The sequence below is a fragment of the Myotis myotis genome, unplaced genomic scaffold (assembly GCF_014108235.1).
Source record: "Myotis myotis isolate mMyoMyo1 unplaced genomic scaffold, mMyoMyo1.p scaffold_m19_p_2, whole genome shotgun sequence".
Classification (NCBI taxonomy): domain Eukaryota; kingdom Metazoa; phylum Chordata; class Mammalia; order Chiroptera; family Vespertilionidae; genus Myotis; species Myotis myotis.
Window position 1 is genome coordinate 7892010 of NW_023416324.1, and position 18769 is coordinate 7910778.

The window sequence follows — 18769 nt, forward strand, 5'->3', positions numbered from 1 at the left end:
ACTTTGGTGAGGAAAAATTTGTGATTCTAAACTACCACCTTAAATCCCTATGTTGAGAATAAAGAAAGCTATTATTGTGCTAAGAACCACTTTAATATGAATGGGATACTTCTCATTGATGTGAACCCCAGTAGAATAGGAGTAGCATTACTGACTGTTTTACCCATCATTTGTTTAAAATTATAAAACAGTTTGTTCACAAGTACTTTCACCTTGCAATTGAAATGCAAAACACATATTATAAAAAAGTTATTTGGTGTTTTCTTTTCTGCTGTGTTTTTCAAAATTGAGTGATACCAGAATGTTTTAGATTCCAGTTTCCTCTTGAGTGTAATTTTCACAAGTGGATTTCCCCCTCACCCCCCCACTGTTTTCCCCTGAGTTTTGGAGTTATTCAAAGACTTTTATAAAGTGGTACATTACTGATAAGGAAGAATGGTCACTTTAAGGGACTCACGTTTGAATTGCCACTTAAAATGAGCATGTAGGGTTTTCATGTTGGGAAAGCAGTAAAGGAAATAATGTAGGTCTCAACTTTCGCACTAATTGATATTTGAGGCCAGAGAATTCTTTGTTGTGAGGACTGTTCAGTACATTGTAGGATGTTTAGCAGCACCCTGGCCTCTGTTCACTAGATGGCAGTAAGCCTCATCCCCACTCAGAGTTGTGACAGCCAAAAATGTCCATTGGGGAGCAATCACCCCCATTAAGAGCTACTGATGTAGGTATTCCAATGAAGGATTTGTGAATGAAAGAGAATAGTGTATCCAAAGACTCTGGACTTTGGTAGACATTTAATTTGGGGGTAGGGGATATATATTTTAATTGTGCTTTTGCTTCCATCCTGGAAAATGGTTCTTTTTTGTTGTTGTTTGTGTGTTTAAATCCTTTTCCACAAAGTTCTAGATAACAGGATCCATGAAGTGATTTTGTTTTTATAGATATCAGTGATTTTTCAGTCAGCTTATTAATATGTCTCAGTTACAGTTCTAGAACCTCAGAACAGTCATTTCTTGATAATTAGTAATTAAAGAAGAAATACTTTGCAGTTTGCAACAAAGAAATTTTTATTTCATGATTAGATACTGAGTTTAGTTAATACCTTTATTTTAATGAGCTTAGTGTACTTTTCAGGGCATTAATTTCAATTGCTTGCACAATTCAAGACAATAATTTCTTGGAGATATCTCCATTACATATCAAACACCATATCAGCCTCTGTGTTTACAAAGATGAATCCAGTGTTGAGCTTTCAAATGAGTAGTTATGATACAGAGTGAAGAGATTTGAGATTTGAGATAGACACTGTAGTAAATGAGGCTCAGGAATATATAGCTAAGAAACGAATGAATGCTGTAGGTGGGGTGTGGATGTCAGGAACAGCTACAGAACAGGAGGTTAACCTTAGAACTAATTCCTTGAAGGTAAGGCAGGCAAGGATGGACAGAAAGGTGCCTTCAACAGGAATAGGTTGGACAAGAGCACTCCATGTTTGTTATATGCTAGGCAGGGTGCTAATAAGCATTTTGTAATTATAACTCACCACAGCCCTTCACAAGTGGTAGGTGCTATCACGATTTACATATAAGAAAATTAAGGATTAGAGAGGAAGTAAATTTAACCAAGGACTTATCCTATATAATAAAAAGGATAATATGCAAATTGACCCTAACAGCAGAACGACTGGGAATGATTGGTCACCATGACACACATGACCACCAGGGGGCAGACGCTCAATGCAGGAGCTGTTCCCTGCTGGTCATTGCGCTCCCACAGGGGGAGCTCTGCTCAGCCACAAGCCAGACTGACGGCTGCCAGCACAGCAGTGGTGGCGGGAGCCTTTCCCGCCTCCTCAGCAGTGCTAAGGATGTCTGACTGCAGCTTAGGCCTGCTCCCTGCTGACAAGTGGACATCCCGGGCTGCCAGAGGGATGTCTGACTGCCAGCTTAGGCCCGATCCCCCCCCCCCCCCCCCCCGGGGAGCAGGCCTAAGCCAGCAGGTGGACATTCCCCGAGGGGTCCCAGACTGCAAGAGGGCACAGGCCGGGTTGAGAGAACCTCCCCCCCCCCCCCCCAGTGCACAAATTTTTGTGCACTGGGCCTCTAGTATATAATAATTTTTTAAAAGGCACCTGATTAGAAACTGGTTTAATGTTCTTGTGTGGATAGATAATTAGTGGATAGGGTAACGGTCATGACAAAGGAATGAGAAGGAGCAGCTAGTAAATTAGTTTGGGGTTATGATGTAAATATCTGTCTCAATGAGGAATATGGATTTTATCCTATAAGTACTTGAGAAATGGATGGTAGGTGCAAGGTAGGTGGAGAGTCAGAGAACCCTAGAGCAGTGGTTCTCAACCTTCCTAATGCCGCGACCCTTTAATACAGTTCCTTATGTTGTGGTGACCCCCAGTTTTATTGTTACAAATTGAACATAATTAAAGCATAGTGATTAATCACAAAAACAATATGTAATTATATATGTGTTTTCCGATGGTCTTAGGCAACCCCTGTGAAAGGGTTGTTTGATCCCCAAAGGGGTCGCGACCCACAGGTTGAGAACTGCTGCCCTAGAGTTAATAGGACCTTTGAAGGAAGGTCATGAAATCTGGTAATTCACTAGGGAAATTAAGTTTAGAGAGGCAAAATGAGGTGCCTTACTAGATCACACAGTTGAGTATTTCCTTCTTCATTTTCTTATAAAACACAGAGCTTTAGTCCAGGTTACATCACAAGTAGCAGAGTTGAAAATGTAATTGGAATCACATCAGGTTGTCTACAAACTGGTGGTTTGCTTTGTAACTTTCTGGGCTCAGGACACTTATATTCTTAAATTATTGAGTTCTTGTTTATTTTAGGTAATGTCTATTAACATTTACCATATTAGAAACTAAGACTTAAAAAAATTTATTGATTTTTAGGGAGAGAGAGAGACATTGATTTGTTGTTTCACTTATTTATGTATTTACTAGGGGCCCAGTGCACGAAATTCGTGCACTGGGTGTGTGTGTGTGTGTGTGTGTGGGGGGGGGGTGTCCCTCAGCCCACTGCCCCCTCTCACATACTGGGAGCCCTCAGGCGTTGACCCCCATCACCCTCCAATCACAGGATCGGCCCCTTGCCCAGGCCTGACGCAAGGGGGGGACCCTCATTTCCCCCCATCACTGGTTCTGCCCCCTGCCCAGGCCTGATGCCTCTGGCCCAGGCGTCAGGCCTGGGCAGGGGACCCCCAGACCCCTCCGATTGCTGGCTCTGCCCCTTGCCCAGGCCTGATGCCTCGGCCAGAGGCGTAGACCCTCATCACCTTCCGATCGCCTGATCGGCCTCTTGCCCAGGCCTGACGCCTCTGCCAGAGGTGTCAGGCTTGGACAGGGGACCCCCATCTCCCCCCGATCACTGGCTCTGGCCCCCGCCCAGGCCTGAGGCCTCTGGCCCAGGAATCATGCCTGGGCAGGGGACCCCCATCTCCCTCTGATCGCTTGCTCCACCCCCCGCCCAAGCCTGATGTCTCTGACCCAGGCTTCAGACCTGGGCAAGGGGACCATCATATCCCCCCAATCCCTGGCTCCGCCCCCCACCCAGGCCTGATGCCTCGGCCAGAGGAGTTGACCCTCATCACCCTCCGATCACCAATCACCGGATTGGCCCCTTGACCAGGCCTGAGGCCTCCGGCAGAGGTGTCAGGCCTGGGCAGGGGACCCCCAGCTCCCCGCGGTTGCAGGCTCCGCCCCTGCCCAGGCCTAACGCCTCTGGCCTAGGTGTCCGGCCTGGGCAGCGGGGTTCCGCAGCCGCAGCGGCCCCGCGATCGTGGGCTTCGCTTTAGGCCCAGGCAAGGGACTCCTAGCTCCCGGGACTGCCAGCCTCGACCATGCCCAGCTCCCATCACTGGCTCCATCCCTTCTTCCTGCTATCACTGGCCAGGGCAGAAAAGGCACCTGATTCTCCGATCATGGCTGGGGGGCAGGGCAAAGGCGGCCCCAGGGCCGCCTTTGCCCTGCTCCCCAGCTCTTAGCTCCCCCCTGGGTTTCCGATCACTGTCAGTGGCAGGGGGCTTCTTCCTGCTTTCCCTTTCGCCTCCCTGCATTGTGCCTACATATGCAAATTAACCGCCATCTTGTTGGCAGTTAATTTGCATATAGCCCTGATTAGCCAATGAAAAGGGTAGCGCCGTACGCCAATTACCATTTTTCTCTTTTATTAGTGTAGATTGGTTGATTCTTGTATGTGCCCTGACCAGGGATGGAACCCTCAACCTAGGCATATCAGGACAGTACTCTGACCTGCTGAGCTACTCGGCCAGAGCTAGAAATTAAACTTTTAAAAAAGATACATTTTTATTGATTTGAGATAGAGAGGGAGAAAAGAAGAGGGAGAGAGGGAGAGAGGGAGAGAGAGAGAGAGAGAGAGAGAGAGAGAGAGAGAGAGAGAGAGAAACATCAATAACAGAGCCATTGATCAGCTACCTCCTGCAATCCCCCTACTGAGGATCAAGCCCACAACCCTGGAATGGCGACCTCTTTGTGCATGGGAGGAAGCTCAACCAACTGAGCCATAACAGCCAAGGCAGAAATTAAAACCGTTAGGTTGAAATTTTTATTTTATTTATTTGACATGACTCTTTTAAAAAAATTTTAAGTTTATTTGATCAAAACTTGATTCGAATTGGGCAGTGCCAAAGCAGAAGTGATTAGAATATTCCACCAACAGGTTATAGGGCAGTGGTTCTCAACCTTCCTAATGCCGCGACCCTTTAATACAGTTCCTCATGTTGTGGTGACCCCCAATCATAAAATTATTTTCGTTGCTACTTCATAACTGTAATTTTGCTACTGTTATGAATCGTAATGCAGGATGTATTTTCATTGTTACAAATTGAACATAAAGCATAGTGATTAATCACAAAAACAATATGTAGTTATATATGTGTTTTCCAATGGTCTGAGGCGACCCCTGTGAAAGGGTCGTTTGACCCCCAAAGGGGTCGCGACCCACAGATTGAGAACCGCTGATATAGGGGATAGAGTTTTATAGAGAAAAGGTGGAAGCAAAGCAAGAAAATTATTTGATTGGTTATAGCATAAGTGGCTGCCTAATTTGGAAAGTTCTAATAAGCTGTTTGTGATTGGCTATCCATAGGTTTGATATCTTAACCTTGAGGCATTTACAGTCTTAGGTTTTGATTTGTTTACAGAGGCTGCTAAGGTATTAGAACCACCTCAGTCTAATGGTCTCCTTGTTTAATTTAAGAACTCCCCTTTTTGGTCATTCTCTCATACGTGAGATAATAACTAAAAATTGATATTAGTGCCACTCTTGTTCACTATTAGCTAAGTTTTTGAAATTTTTGTCTTCTTGTGAAACTCAGACCTTTGAGAGGATATAGCCCACCAGGGATACTACAGTGATGACTTATCAGTTGGATAATACCAAGAGACAAGTATGTTCCTTGGTCAGAGTTTCCTGTGAATCAAACCAGCTGGTATCAAATAAATCAAAGAATGTACCAGAAGGAGCATCAACCTGCTTTAGCTTGTTCATTCATTTCTTGTTTGCTACAGTTCCAAAGGTGTTGATTCAGGTATTTGCTTATGGCACAGATTTATGGAGTGTTCAGCCAATAAGTAAAGCAATTCTATTATTTAAAACCACTTTGGCAAGAAATTCTAGAGATTTTTGTTGTGCCGTTAATGGCCTTAGTGGTAGGTTTAGTGACAGTTGCCAGAGTTAAGGAGCATTGTCTACCTGTGCATTAACAGAGAGAACAAGCAACTAGTGAAAAGGAAAAAGGAATAAAAATTTCATATGGAGATGAAGATCTTCATCCATAATCTTGGGAGAGCTGTCCTCTTTAAGATGTTGTCTGCCTCTGGGAAGGAACTTCCCTAATCAATTTTAATTTTAGATCTCTAGCTGGTATGATATAACCATTTAAAAATATATTTGTATTGGTTTTTAAAGAGAAGAAGGGAAAGGGAGAGGTGTGACATTGATGTGAGAGCAGAACATCATTCGGCTGCTTCCTGCATGCACACTACCAGGAATTGAGCCTACAAGCCAGGCATGTGCCCTGGCCAGGAATTGAACTGGTGACCTCTTGGTGCATTGGTCGACATTCAGTCAACTGAGCCACATTGGCCAGGGCATATACTAGTATATAACTATTTTTAAAACAAAAGATAATGAGATGAGTAGCATTGTCTTGTCTTTTTTGCAAATCTCTTCAATGTTGATTTAATAAGATAGTGAGATTCTCATAACCACTGTTGTATTCACACTGTGATTATACGTGTGTGTGAAGTCTATGCAGAAAATCTGACCTCACATGGTTATGTAATTGAAATAAGAAGAACCTTACAGAGCCCTTAAAATGATCTTCCCCTCCCCCCCATAGGTCCTCAAACCACATTTAGAGAACTGCTGCACTAAAAAGATAGGATTGTCTTGAAAATTTGATTTGGACATGTAAAAGAATTGGATGTAGAGAGATTCTTACCTGGGGTAGGGATACATTGCATTTATGAAATTACATGATTTCCCCTCCACATTTGATGGAAGCACCAAGGGCAGTGGACACATTTGGATTTGCCCAAACCTGATGGGAAATCTGCATTTTGCATCTTTTCCCTCTCGACTCAAGCTTACTATTGATTATGTAGAGAGAGAAAAATTATTAGCTGCCTGATGAAAGAGAAGAGAGATTTTGGCAAATAGTCACTTGAGATTATATGTGCTTTTAATAAATGGATCCTCTTAACTGTTTTAATTGCAAAGTTTTCTAGTTTTAATTGCTCCTCTTAAAAAAAATCCATTTATGCCAAATTTTTCCCTACTTAATTAGATTAATTGCTTTTTAATCTTCCAGTTGTAAAAACCAACGTAGCTCTGGCCAGTGTTCTCAGTGGTTAGTGTCAGCCTACACACCAAAGGGTTGTGGGTTCGATTCCTGGTCAAAGGCATGTACCTGGGTTGCAGGCTCGATCCCTGGCCCTGTAGGGCAAGTTCAGGAGGCAACCAATTGATGTGTCTTTCTCACATCAATGTGTCTCTCTCTTCTCCCCTCTCTGTTGCTCCCTCCCTCCTACTCTCTCAAAAAATGAATGGGAAAAATATCCTCCGGTGAAGATAAAAAAGAATAAAGAAGAACAACAAAAACTAACATTTATCATAATCAAATGTTTATAAATATTATAGGGATACAGATATAGAAGTCAGCCATTGGATGTTACTGTTGTATGTGAACAAATTTAGTCCTGAATTATCTTATAACTAGAGGCCCGATGCACGAAGTTCATGCGAGAGTAGGCCTTCCAAGCATAACCAATGGACATAAGACACTGGGGGTAGGGGAGGCTGGGGGATTGTTAAGGGTGGGGAAAAAAGGAGACATATGTAATATTCTTTGTAATACTTTAAGCAATAAAACAATTTAAAAAAAAAAAGTAGGCCTTCCTTCTCCCAGCTGCCAGTGCCGGCTTCCCTCTGGCACCCGGGACACGGGTTTCCCTTGCAGCCCCGGCTTCATCCGGAAGGATGTCCGGTATAATTAGCATCTTATGCTTTTATTATTATAGATCAGTATACCCAGTGCCTTGACATTTTCCATGTTAAGAGTCAAATGCTCACTGTAGTTCTGTGTATAAAATGGCTGTAGGGACAGGAATAGTTGGTTATTTGACACCATCATTGTGTTTAAGAGAGTCCTGGCATTCATATTCTGTTTGATTATCAATAACTAGAGGCCTGGTGCATGAAATTTCAGCCTGGCCTGTGCTCTCACCCCAGCCTGTGCCCTCTTGCTCCCCACGAGGAGCGGAGCGGGCCTAAGCTGGCAGTTGGACATCCCTCTCACAGTCTGGGACCCCTTGCTCCTTACTGCCTGCCTGCAGCGGAGGCGGGAGAGGCTCCCTCCACCACTGCTGCGCTCACCAGTCATGAGCCCAGCTTCTGGCTGACTGGAGCTCCCCCTGTGGGAGCGCACTGACCACCAGGGGGCAGTTTCTGTGTTGAGCATCTGCCCCCTGTTGGTCAGTGTGCATCATAGCGACCAGTCGTTCTGCCGTTCGGTCGATTTGCAGATTAGCCTTTTATTATATAGGATTATTATGCAGCCTGGCCATTGTGGCTCAGTAGTTGAATGTCGGGAGATTGAACTGCAATCTTGGTGTATCAGGACGACACTTTAACCAACTGAGATACCCAGCCAGAGCTCAGAAGTTGTATATCATTTTATCATTTGGCAATTCATTTTAAAGCCTTTCCCCCTTTCTAGTTATCACTTCAGAGTGGTCAGCAGGTAATTCTACCATTTAAATCTTACATCTTGTTTCAAAATTGGTGTGGTAGTAGGGAATTCACCAAGATTGTGATGATATTTATAGAAAATCTATTATCTATGACAATTTTTTTAAAAAAAATTTTTTTATTGATATTATAGAGAGGAAGGGAGAGGGAGAGAGATAGAGACATCAGTGATGAGAGAGAATCATTGATCGGCTGCCTCCTGCATGCCCCTGACTGGGGATTGAGCCTACAACCCAGGCATGTGCCCTTGACCAGAATCAAATCCGGGACCCTTCATTCCACAGGCTGATGCTCTATTCACTGAGCAAAACCAGCTAGAGCTATGACAGTTTTGTCCTTAAAAATTATTGTTATCGTTGATTGATCACCTTCCTTCATTACTTTTTGTTAATATATTTTTATTGATTTCGGAGAGTAAGGGGAGGGAGAGAGAGATGGAAACATCAGTAATGAGAGAGAATCATTGATCGGCTGCCTCCTGCATGCCCCTTATTGAGGACTGAGCCCGCAACCTGGGCATGTGCCCTGACTGGGAATCGAACTGTGACCTTCTGGTTCATAGGTTGATGCTCAACCACTGAGCCACACAAGCTGGACTTCCTGCATTTTTATATTACAGACTTTTACCGAACTTTGTTTTTGTTGTCTCATTAATCATATTAAAAGCCAGAAATTTTGCTCTTGCCCTTATTTGTTTGCTTCTTTATCCACTATTGCTAAGGAATTTTGATGTATATAATATTGGTAGCATTGTTATTAAAGAATTTTCCTTAATGATTATTTTATTTGTTGGAATTAAGTATAACACTCTATGCTGTAATCATTTGGTGATCTTGTGAATAATCTTGTATTAGCTGACGTACTTAGTACGTATAACAAACATTTTCTCCTGTACTAAAGCAGAATATTAATTTTGTTAACCCTTAATTTGAATGAAAATATAGTATTCTATTCACTTAGTACTAGTAACACTACTTTTGTTGAATGATCCAGGAAAATATTTTTTGTATAGAAGGGAAAATTGAAGCCCTTTCATTTATAGGAGGCCTGCCAATGATGACTTGTTGTATCTGGAGGCTTTTATCCCTAGTAGTTTGTATTTTGGAGCTCGCATATCTCCTTTTGCCCTCACTGGCATAGGTTTATTTCCCTATGTTTCAAACTTCAGGAAGATCTGATAACCTCATAACGTTTTTATTTTTTTGTCTTAGTAGGTGAAAGCTAAATAAAAATGCTGTGTGAGTGCTAAGTTATAACACCTTGTTTTCTTTATTCTCTTAAAAAAGCAGTAGCAAATTTGTCTCAGATCCTAGGGTTGCATTTATTAATCAGACTGGCTTAAAGATGGTCTTGGGTATGAGAGCTGTAGTCTTAGTGCAAATGATAAAACTATCAAGTCTTTCCTCTACCAGGTATGTTTAAGCACCTGGCTGGTATGACTCAGTGTTTGAGCGTCAATCTATGAACCCTGTTACCTTCTGGTCAGGACACATATCCGGGTTGCTGGCTTGATCCCTGATATGTACAGGAGGCAGTTGATCCATGTCTCTCTCTCATCAATGTTTCTGTCTCTATATCCCTCTCCCTCCCTCTCTCTAAAATCAATAAAAACATATTTTTAAGTAATGGATTAACCTTCCAGAGTTATATAGAGATAAGGCTTCCACAACAGGAAGGTGTGAGTTTGAAGCAAAATTTTAGAAACCTGTAAATAGCTTTTTATTAATCTATTTGAGAAGGCTATGAAAGAACTTAAAACCACCATAGTCGTGCACATCCAGTACTGAAGAGAATTTTATTATTTTAAATGTATTTTTATTGATTTCAGAGAGCAAGGGAGAGGGAGAGAGAGAGAAACATTAATGATGAAAGTCATTGATCGGCTGCCTCCTGCCCACTGGGGATTGAGCGTGCAACCTCGGCATGTGCCCTTGACCAGAATCGAACCTAGGACCCTTCAGTCCACAGGCTGACACTCTATCCACTGAGGCAAACTAGCTAGGACCTAAAGAGAATTTTATATTTCTCACTTAGTTTTTAGGGATAATAAGCTTGCTTAACTATCCCTCTCTCGATCTGACCATGTTGGTAATATTTTTTCTTTGTCTTTCAGTTGTCTCCCCATTTGAGGATTGTATTAAATTGAAGAGAGTAATCAATTTCATTGACTTTGATTTTCCATATTATTCACAAAGATCCTAAACTAGCAAGACTCAAGTAATTTACACAATATTTATTACACCTTCAAAATTTTTTAAAGTTAATATTACCTGGGAAATTATTTTTGATATTTATATTTTCCTAAAAATTAATTTATGTGTGTAGTGGTAGTAATAATAGTAACAGAGCAGGGCTACTTCATTTATTGAATGCTGTCATATTCCAAACTCTCTAAGCCTATGAGTTATTACTTTTATTTTATTTTTCTTATTCCTCACCCGAGGATATTTTTCCCACTGATTTTTTTTTAAATTAAATCTTTATTGTTCAGATTATTACAGTTGTTCCTCTTTTTTCTCCCCATAGCTCCCCTCCACCCAGTTCCCCTCCCACCCTCATCCCCCCCCCCACTGTCCTCATCCATAGATGCACGATTTTTGTCCAGTCTCTTCCCGCATCCCCCACACCCCTTTCCCCCACCCAAGAATAGTCAGTCCACTCCATTTCTATGCCCCTGATTCTATTATAATCACCAGTTTATTCTGTTCATCAGATTATTTATTCACTTGACTTTTAGATTCACTTGTTGATAGATATGAATTTGTTGTTCATAATTTGTATCTTTACCTTTTTCTTCTTCCTCCTCTTCTTAAAAGATACCTTTCAGCATTTCATATAATACTGGTTTAGTGGTGATGAACTCCTTTAGCTTTTCCTTATCTGTGAAGTTCTTTATCTTACCTTCAATTCTGAATGATAGTTTTGCTGGATAAAGTAATCTTGGTTGTAGGTTCTTGGTATTCATCACTTTGACTATTTCTTGCCACTCCCTTCTGACCTGCAAAGTTTCTGTTGAGAAATCAGCTGACAGACGTATGGGTACTCCCTTGTAGGTAATTGACTGTCTTTCTCTTGCTGCTTTTAAGATTCTCTCTTTGTCTTTTGCTCTTGGCATTTTAATTATGATGTGTCTTGGTGTGTTCCTCTTTGGGTTTCTTTTGTTTGGGGTTCTCTGCGCTTCCTGGACTTATAAGTCTATTTCTTTCACCAGGTAGGGGAAGTTTTCTGTCATTATTTCTTCAAATAGGTTTTCAATATCTTGTTCTCTCTCTTCTTCTGGCACCACTATAATTCGGATGTTGGTATGCTTGAAGCTGTCCCAGAGGCTCCTTACACTATCTTCGTATTTTTGGATTCTTTTTTCATTTTGCGTTTCCGGTTGGGTGTTTTTTGCTTCTTCATATTTCAAATCTTTTTTTTTTTTTTTTTAATATATTTTATTGATTTTTTACAGAGAGGAAGGGAGAGAGGTAGAGAGTTAGAAACATCGATGAGAGAGAAACATCGATCAGCTGCCTCCTGCACACTCCCCACTGGGGATGTGCCCGCAACCCAGGTACATGCCCTTGACCGGAATCGAACCCGGAACCTTTCAGTCCGCAAGCCGACGCTCTATCCACTGAGCCAAACCGGTTTCGGCCATATTTCAAATCTTTGACTTGATTCTTGCGATCCTCTGGTCTGCTGTTGGGAGTCTGTATAATATTTTTTATTTCAGTCAGTGTATGCTTAATTTGTAGTTGGTCCTTTATCACAACCTCGAGGGTCTCACTAGATTTCTTGAGGGTCTCATTAAGTTTATCGGCGGTTTCTAGAAAATTCTTGAAAAACCTTGAAAGTGTGGTTTTGAACTCTATATCCAGTAGTTTGCTTTCCTCCATTTCTGTCATTTGTGTCCTGTTTCTTTGTCTCGGCATTTTTTATGCTTTGCTGTGTCGATTGAGTGGCTTTCTGTGCTAGGTGTCCTATAGGGCCCAGTCGCTCAGCCTCCCCAATTACCTGAGGTAGACACTCTTGGTGCATCCCCTTGTGGGCTTTGTGCACAGTCTTGTTGTAGTTAAGCATTGATTGTTGTAGGTAACACTGGGAGGGATTGACCTCCAGGCCAATTGGCTGTGAGAATCAGCTGTTTCTGCAGTGGGAGAACTTCTGTGCTAGAGGCACCCCTCCGGGACAAGACTTGCTTCAGTGGGGCTTTGGTGCTCACTGAGTCTGCCCCCTGAGTGTGTCCTTTATGGATCCGAGGAGCTGCAATCTGGATGGTCCCACTCTGACCACCGGGCACACTGGCTCCTGGATCTCTAAGGAGATGCTAATCTAGCCTAGGCCTGAGGCTACCCAGCAGAAGCCAGGTGTGAAGCAATGCAAGTTGTCTTGGGGCCTTGGGCCAGCTGCAGTTTGTTAAGTAATTTTCAGATTGCAAAGGGCCGGGCCTTTCATATGCAAAAGCCTCCTTGCACGCTTGAGCGGGGCGGGGTCCCAGGGGATCAACAGGGCAGAGTGAACAGTTATGGCTGCTCTCAGTCCTGCCCTCAGAGGCCCCGCTTCTCAGTGTCCCGGCAATTGCTGCGAGCACCTCTGAGAGAAAGCTGCCCTCGAGTTCCGACCGATGCCAGACAGTCCCGTTTCTCCCGTATGAATCTGGGTCCCCAGAGACTCACCTGGAACTGGAGCTCAGAGCTTGAGACTCTCTCCTGATTGAAAAAGACAACCGTGTCCTTAGCCGCCAGCCCTCTCTGCGTGCACCTCTGCACCTTTGTATTTTACTTCCGCACTGCATCTCCTCTGAGTCTCGGTATTCTTTTCTCTTTCCTTCTAGTTGTAGTATTTCCACTCAGCCAGCCTTCCTGTGGTTCTGGATGATGTCCGTTCCATCTTTTAGTTGTATTTTTGAAGTGGTTGTGCGAAGCAGCAATCTCTGGTGTTTACCTATGCCGCCATCTTGGTTTCTCTGATTTTTTTTTTTTTTTAGAAAGAGTGGGAAGGAGGGAAGAAGGGAGAAAGGGAGAGGGAGAGGGAGAGGGGGAGAGAGAGAGAGAGAGAGAGAGAGAGAGAGAGAGAGAGAGAGGGAGAGAGAAAAGACAGAAACATTGATGTGAGACACATCGATTGGTTGTCTCCAGTATGCACCTCAACTGGGGCTGAGGATGGAACCTGCAATCCAGCTATGTGCCCTTGTCTGGGAATCGAACCCAAGACCCTTTGTGTGTGGGCTGATGCTATAACCAGTGACCCATGTCAGCCAGGGCAACCTGTGGGTTATTTTTTTTTTAATTTTATTATTTTTTAAGTTTTGTTTTATTGCTTAAAGTATTACAAAGAGTATTACATATGTCTCCTTTTTTTTTCCCCTTGACCTTCCCCCGGCCTCCCCTACCCCTCAGTGTCTTGTGTCCATTGGTTATGCTTATATGCATGCATACAAGTATGTGGGTTATTTTATTTAATTCCTAACTCTATGAGATAGATACTATTATTATTATTTCTGTTTTAGAGATGTGTAAACTGAGGCTTTAGTAAGAGCTTAAGTGACTTGTCCAAGAGTACCTACTGTATGTCTAAGCTAAGATTTGAATTGATGTCTCTGAATCAATAACCCATATATCCACTGTTCTATTATTATTATGACCCTTAAGTGAATTGTGTTCATTAGTCTTATTTACTTGGAAAAATTATTCAAATTTTGCATTCAAGAATGAAACATTTGCCTTTAGGTGGCATGTGGTAATGTAAAAGATTGTTTATTTTGCCTCCACACTGTCAGGCCACTGCTGTCTTCTGTTATCTCTGAAGGTACAGTATGAAATGGATGTGAAGGTAGGGCATCCTAAAGTCTCAGGCCTAAAGTTTAGACCTTTTAATTGTTGCCACTTGTTGATTCTAAGAAGTTTTATATGCTCCAGTATTTTGTTTCTCTTTTCACTGAAGTTTTTTTGCCCTTCTGCAGCACTGATTCTAGCAGTAGTTCAAGCGATGACTCTCCAGCCCGGTCAGTTCAATCCGCAGCAGTCCCCGCACCCACTTCCCAGTTGCTTTCATCCCTGGAAAAAGATGAGCCCCGTAAAAGTTTTGGGATCAAAGTTCAGAATCTTCCAGTACGCTCTACAGGTAAAAACTATACTTTTCTTTCTGTTGCTGTTGGGGAATGAGAGACTAAGCAACTTGAATTCTATACTTCGTTGTGACAAGTTTTTTTTTTTTATGGTGGTTTTTTAAAAAATTGATTTCAGAAAGAGGAAGGGGGAGAGAGAGAGAGAGAGAGAGAGAGAAACATAAATGATGAGAGAGTATCTTCGATTGGCTGCCTCCTGCATGCCTCCTACCGGGGACTGAGCGAGAAACCCCAGCATGTGCCCTGACCAAGAATCAAACATGACCTCCTGGTTCATGGATCAATGCGCAACCACTGAGCAACACCGGCCGGGTACAACAAGCTTTTTAAAAACATTTTGTTTTTCATCACCATTTATTTCCGCTATGCCCTCCTCCTCCACTTCCCCCTCCCAATCATCACATTGTTGTCCATGACCATGAGTTCCCTCTCTCTTTTTTTTTTTTACTTTGCTCCATCCTTCTAACTCTTCCCCTTCCATGCGCAATCAGCTTTGTTCTTGTGGTTCATCTAACATGTAATGCCATGTAAGAAAAAGCAAGTGGTTATTATTATAATTTTATGTAGTGACTAGGTTGTTACATATTTAATCCAGCCTAGACACTAGGCTGGATTAAATATTTTAATGAGAGGGGAAATTTGTTATGATGAAAATGTAGAAATACTGTTTTTAGTTAGATTTATTATATTGCTCTGGAGTCCTATGTTATGTGAAATAATTTTGGACATAAAATTATGATAGGAAACTCATTTCAAAAAAATTAAGAGTTTGCCTGGCTGGCATGGCTCAGTGATTGAGCGTCGACCTATGAACCAGGAAGTTACAGTTCGATTCTCGGTCAAGACATATGCCTGGGTTGGTGGCTCGATCCCTGGTAGGAGGCATGCAGGAGGCAGCCAATAAATGATTCTCTCTCATTATCATTAATGTTTCTACCTCTCTCCCTCTCCCTTCCTCTCTGAAATCAACAGAAATATATTTTAAAAAAATATTAAGAGTTTAAATGAGGAAAACCATGAGTAATGGAAAAGTCTAATGAAAAGCTATACTGTAGTCTTTCCTTTACTCCTGATATTTTAAAATGACAATTGACCACAATATACTGTTATTCCTATATTAGGCATATTACCTATGAAAACAACATATGTATGGTCAAAACGAAAAAGATCAAACTAAATATTTCTTGGCTAAGTGCATTTCAGTGATTACTTAAATTATTTATTAAAACACAGCTGGTCCGAGTGCAGTGGTGTCTTACAACTAATTGATCACAGCCAGTTACAGATTTCTTTGTTCCTTCTCCACTCCCACTGCTTCACTTGACTAGCCTTAAAAAAAAAACACACACAAAAAAATCAGCCTGTAGCCCCACTGGCATGGCTTAGTGGTTGCGTGTTGAATTATGAACCAGGTCGTCACAGTTCGATTCCTGGTCAGGGCATATGCCTGGGTTGCTAGCTTGATCCCTAGTGTGGGCATGTAGGAGGCAGCCAATCAATGATTCTCTCTCATCATTAATGTTTCTATCTCTCTATCCTCCTCCCTTCCTCTAAAAAATAAAATAAAACAGCCTATAAAATCTGCATACCAGGTTTGTGAATAGAGATATTGAGACACAAATGTTGATGAGCTTTTGATTTAGATTACTTGGTAATTTAGGAGTAGATGAGGGTAAAATTGGCTTGTCTTTTTATATAATCTTGATTCTTAAGATGAAGCAAATTAACACAGGACCCCCAGATGGCATGATTCATCTGTAAAATGCCTGAAAGTTGTTTAGGATGTTACATGCCACTTCCCACACATTTTTATCATTGACATGATGCTTGGGAAGCTAGAAGTATGGTTTTCTTTTTGAAGTCTTTAAAGGTTTTACATATGTTGTTTTCATGTATGTAAAGTTTTTATTATGAAAGTTTTAAAAAATATCTTTTATTGATTTCAGAGAGGGAGGGAGAAATAGATTAATGAGGAAGGGAGAGGGAGAAAGAAATAGAAAGATCAATGAAAAAGAATCATTGCTTGGCTACCTCCTGTATGCACCCCACTGGGGATCGAGCCTGCAACCCAGGCATGTGCCCTGACTAGGAATTGAACGGTGACCTCCTGGATCATAGGTTGATGCTCAATCACTGAGCCACACCAGCTGGGCAAAAGTTTTAAACATAACCAAAAGTAGGAGTAGCAAAATAAACTCCCCTTACGCTATACTCCAGATTTTTTAAAAAAAATCAATAAATCTTCTAATACTCAGTTTATTTCAGAATTGTACAGTAATCTCCAAAATGCCTTTTAGAGTTATTGTGTTTGAAAACGTAATGTTTTAAGGCTAACAAAACTTAGGTTAAAAATCAGGCTAATAATTAGCTTACTTATTGAGTTGTAACTAAATTAGAAAAATAAGCAACTTGTTTTTATTTGGCGATTTAGATACAAGCCTTAAAGATGGCCTTTTCCATGAATTTAAGAAATTTGGAAAGGTGACTTCAGTGCAAATACATGGAGCTTCAGAAGAGAGGTATGGCCTGGTATTCTTTCGACAGCAAGAGGACCAAGAAAAAGCATTGACTGCATCAAAAGGAAAACTTTTCTTTGGCATGCAGATTGAAGTAACAGCATGGATAGGGCCAGGTAAGAGAAAAGGAATTTGTGTAATTTGTATTCCAGCCTATGAAACAGCAGCAGAATATTCTAAATGTGGACACTATTCCAGCTTTATTTATTCAGCTTAATAAACTATGTTGTTTTAGTTAGGGAGGGTAAAAATTGTTGTGTTTCTATAAGGGAGAAATGCTGACTTAAAAAAAAAAAATTGAATTATTGGTTGCTTCTTGTATGTGCTCTGACCAGGGATTGAACCCACAACCTTGGCATGTCAGGACAACGGTCTTACCAACTGAGCTATCCAGCCAGGGCAGAAATGCTGACTTTTAATAAGAGTGACAGAAAGGCAGAGTTAGCCCCTTATTGCGTCCTGCTTTCCCAAAAGGATTAACTTGATTGAGATAAGGAAATAGTTTCTAGGAGAATAACAACAGAATTATCCTGGATTAAATTTCAAAATAAATTACTTGTTATATGGATTTGAGGGGCTAGTTAGACCAGTTTTATTTCCATTATGCCCAGCACAATTGGATCTGTTATTCTGTCTTCTATGACCTTAAAGATAGTGACGGAAAAGCAGGGCTAACTTAGTGTGACCCATTGAGAATTTCAAGGGGACATTTTATTAACTTGAACTTACCTGAAAGGCCTATTATAGGGCAGGAAGTCTTCTCAGGCAGGGATTGGGCCATGTTTCCTCCAGTTTAGAATCACCTGCAGAGCTTGTTTAAAATGCAGACTCTTGGACCCTACCCCAGCTTGCTGGTTCAGAATTCACATATGCATGTTTGGGAACCCCTAATTTAAGGCATCTTGTGAGTAAATTTGTAAAGGAATGAATAGAAATGTTAAAATTATACAGTACCATTATGTAGCTGAGATGAACTTTAAGACTAAACTTTGAGTTTTGAATTTTAAGGTAAACATCGCTCATTTTCTTATTTATTTTATTTAATTAAGAGGAAAAATAATATTCCTGAAAAGAATGTTATTTGTGTATTAAAACAGGCACAGAGGTGTTAGAGTGAATAATGTAAAATGTGCATAATTTTGTGATAAAACACTAATTCAGAGGAATATTATCTTTTCAAAGGAATTCTAGGTTATGTCTTCATGTTCCCACTTCTCTGCTAGTTTTGAGATACTGCCCTAAGTTATACTGGGTTAAGAGCAGTTCTTATTTAACACATTTGGAATTATATTTAGAATGTCATCTATTCTTAAGGAACTGACATATATAATTAGTGAGGATCTTATGTAAGTAGTGAGGATCTAATTTAGGGTCATTATTGAGAGCTGACTAACTCCAAGTGGTGAGGCTAGCTCGAGATTTATACAGTAAAATATCATTTTATCTAAAACATTTACCTAAAACCCAGGATGTAATTGGGTTTTAATCACCTACCCGTGAAGATTTTGAGAAGTTTGGTTAATTTCAAGCATAGGAAAGCTGAAGCTACCTTTTCAAGATAGGACAACATGAAACACCTGTTTAATGGGATGTGGAAAGCAATCAAATTTGAGTATAGAGACTTGGTTGGAATTCTGCTGTTGGATGATTTGTCGTAAATGTTTTGTATTGAAATGTATGGAGCTGATTTCTTCTTTAGGTCAAGGACCTCTTGGAATTGGACATTAAACAAGGGCTTTTGATCATAAGAAATAGAAACTTGAAGAGTCATTTAGTCTTTTTCTAGTTGTCATTGAGGTCTGTACAACACCAAAAGAAGATATTTCATAAGTGTTGTTTCA

The 18769-nt window shown here is 41.2% G+C and overlaps 1 protein-coding gene across 5 annotated transcripts in view; it reads left to right on the plus strand.

Moving 5' to 3' along the window:
* Positions 1-18769, plus strand: part of SPEN (spen family transcriptional repressor) — a 90601-nt gene that overhangs the window by 47271 nt on the left and 24561 nt on the right. For all 5 annotated transcript variants that reach the window (XR_004974014.1, XM_036349249.1, XM_036349250.1 and 2 more), the window contains exons 4-5: positions 14248-14408; positions 16844-17044. Coding sequence is in view for 4 of the 5 variants with exons in the window: in XM_036349249.1 (XP_036205142.1) it covers positions 14248-14408; positions 16844-17044 (362 nt within the window). In the remaining variant the exon portion in view is untranslated. The remainder of the gene's footprint in view (positions 1-14247; positions 14409-16843; positions 17045-18769) is intronic.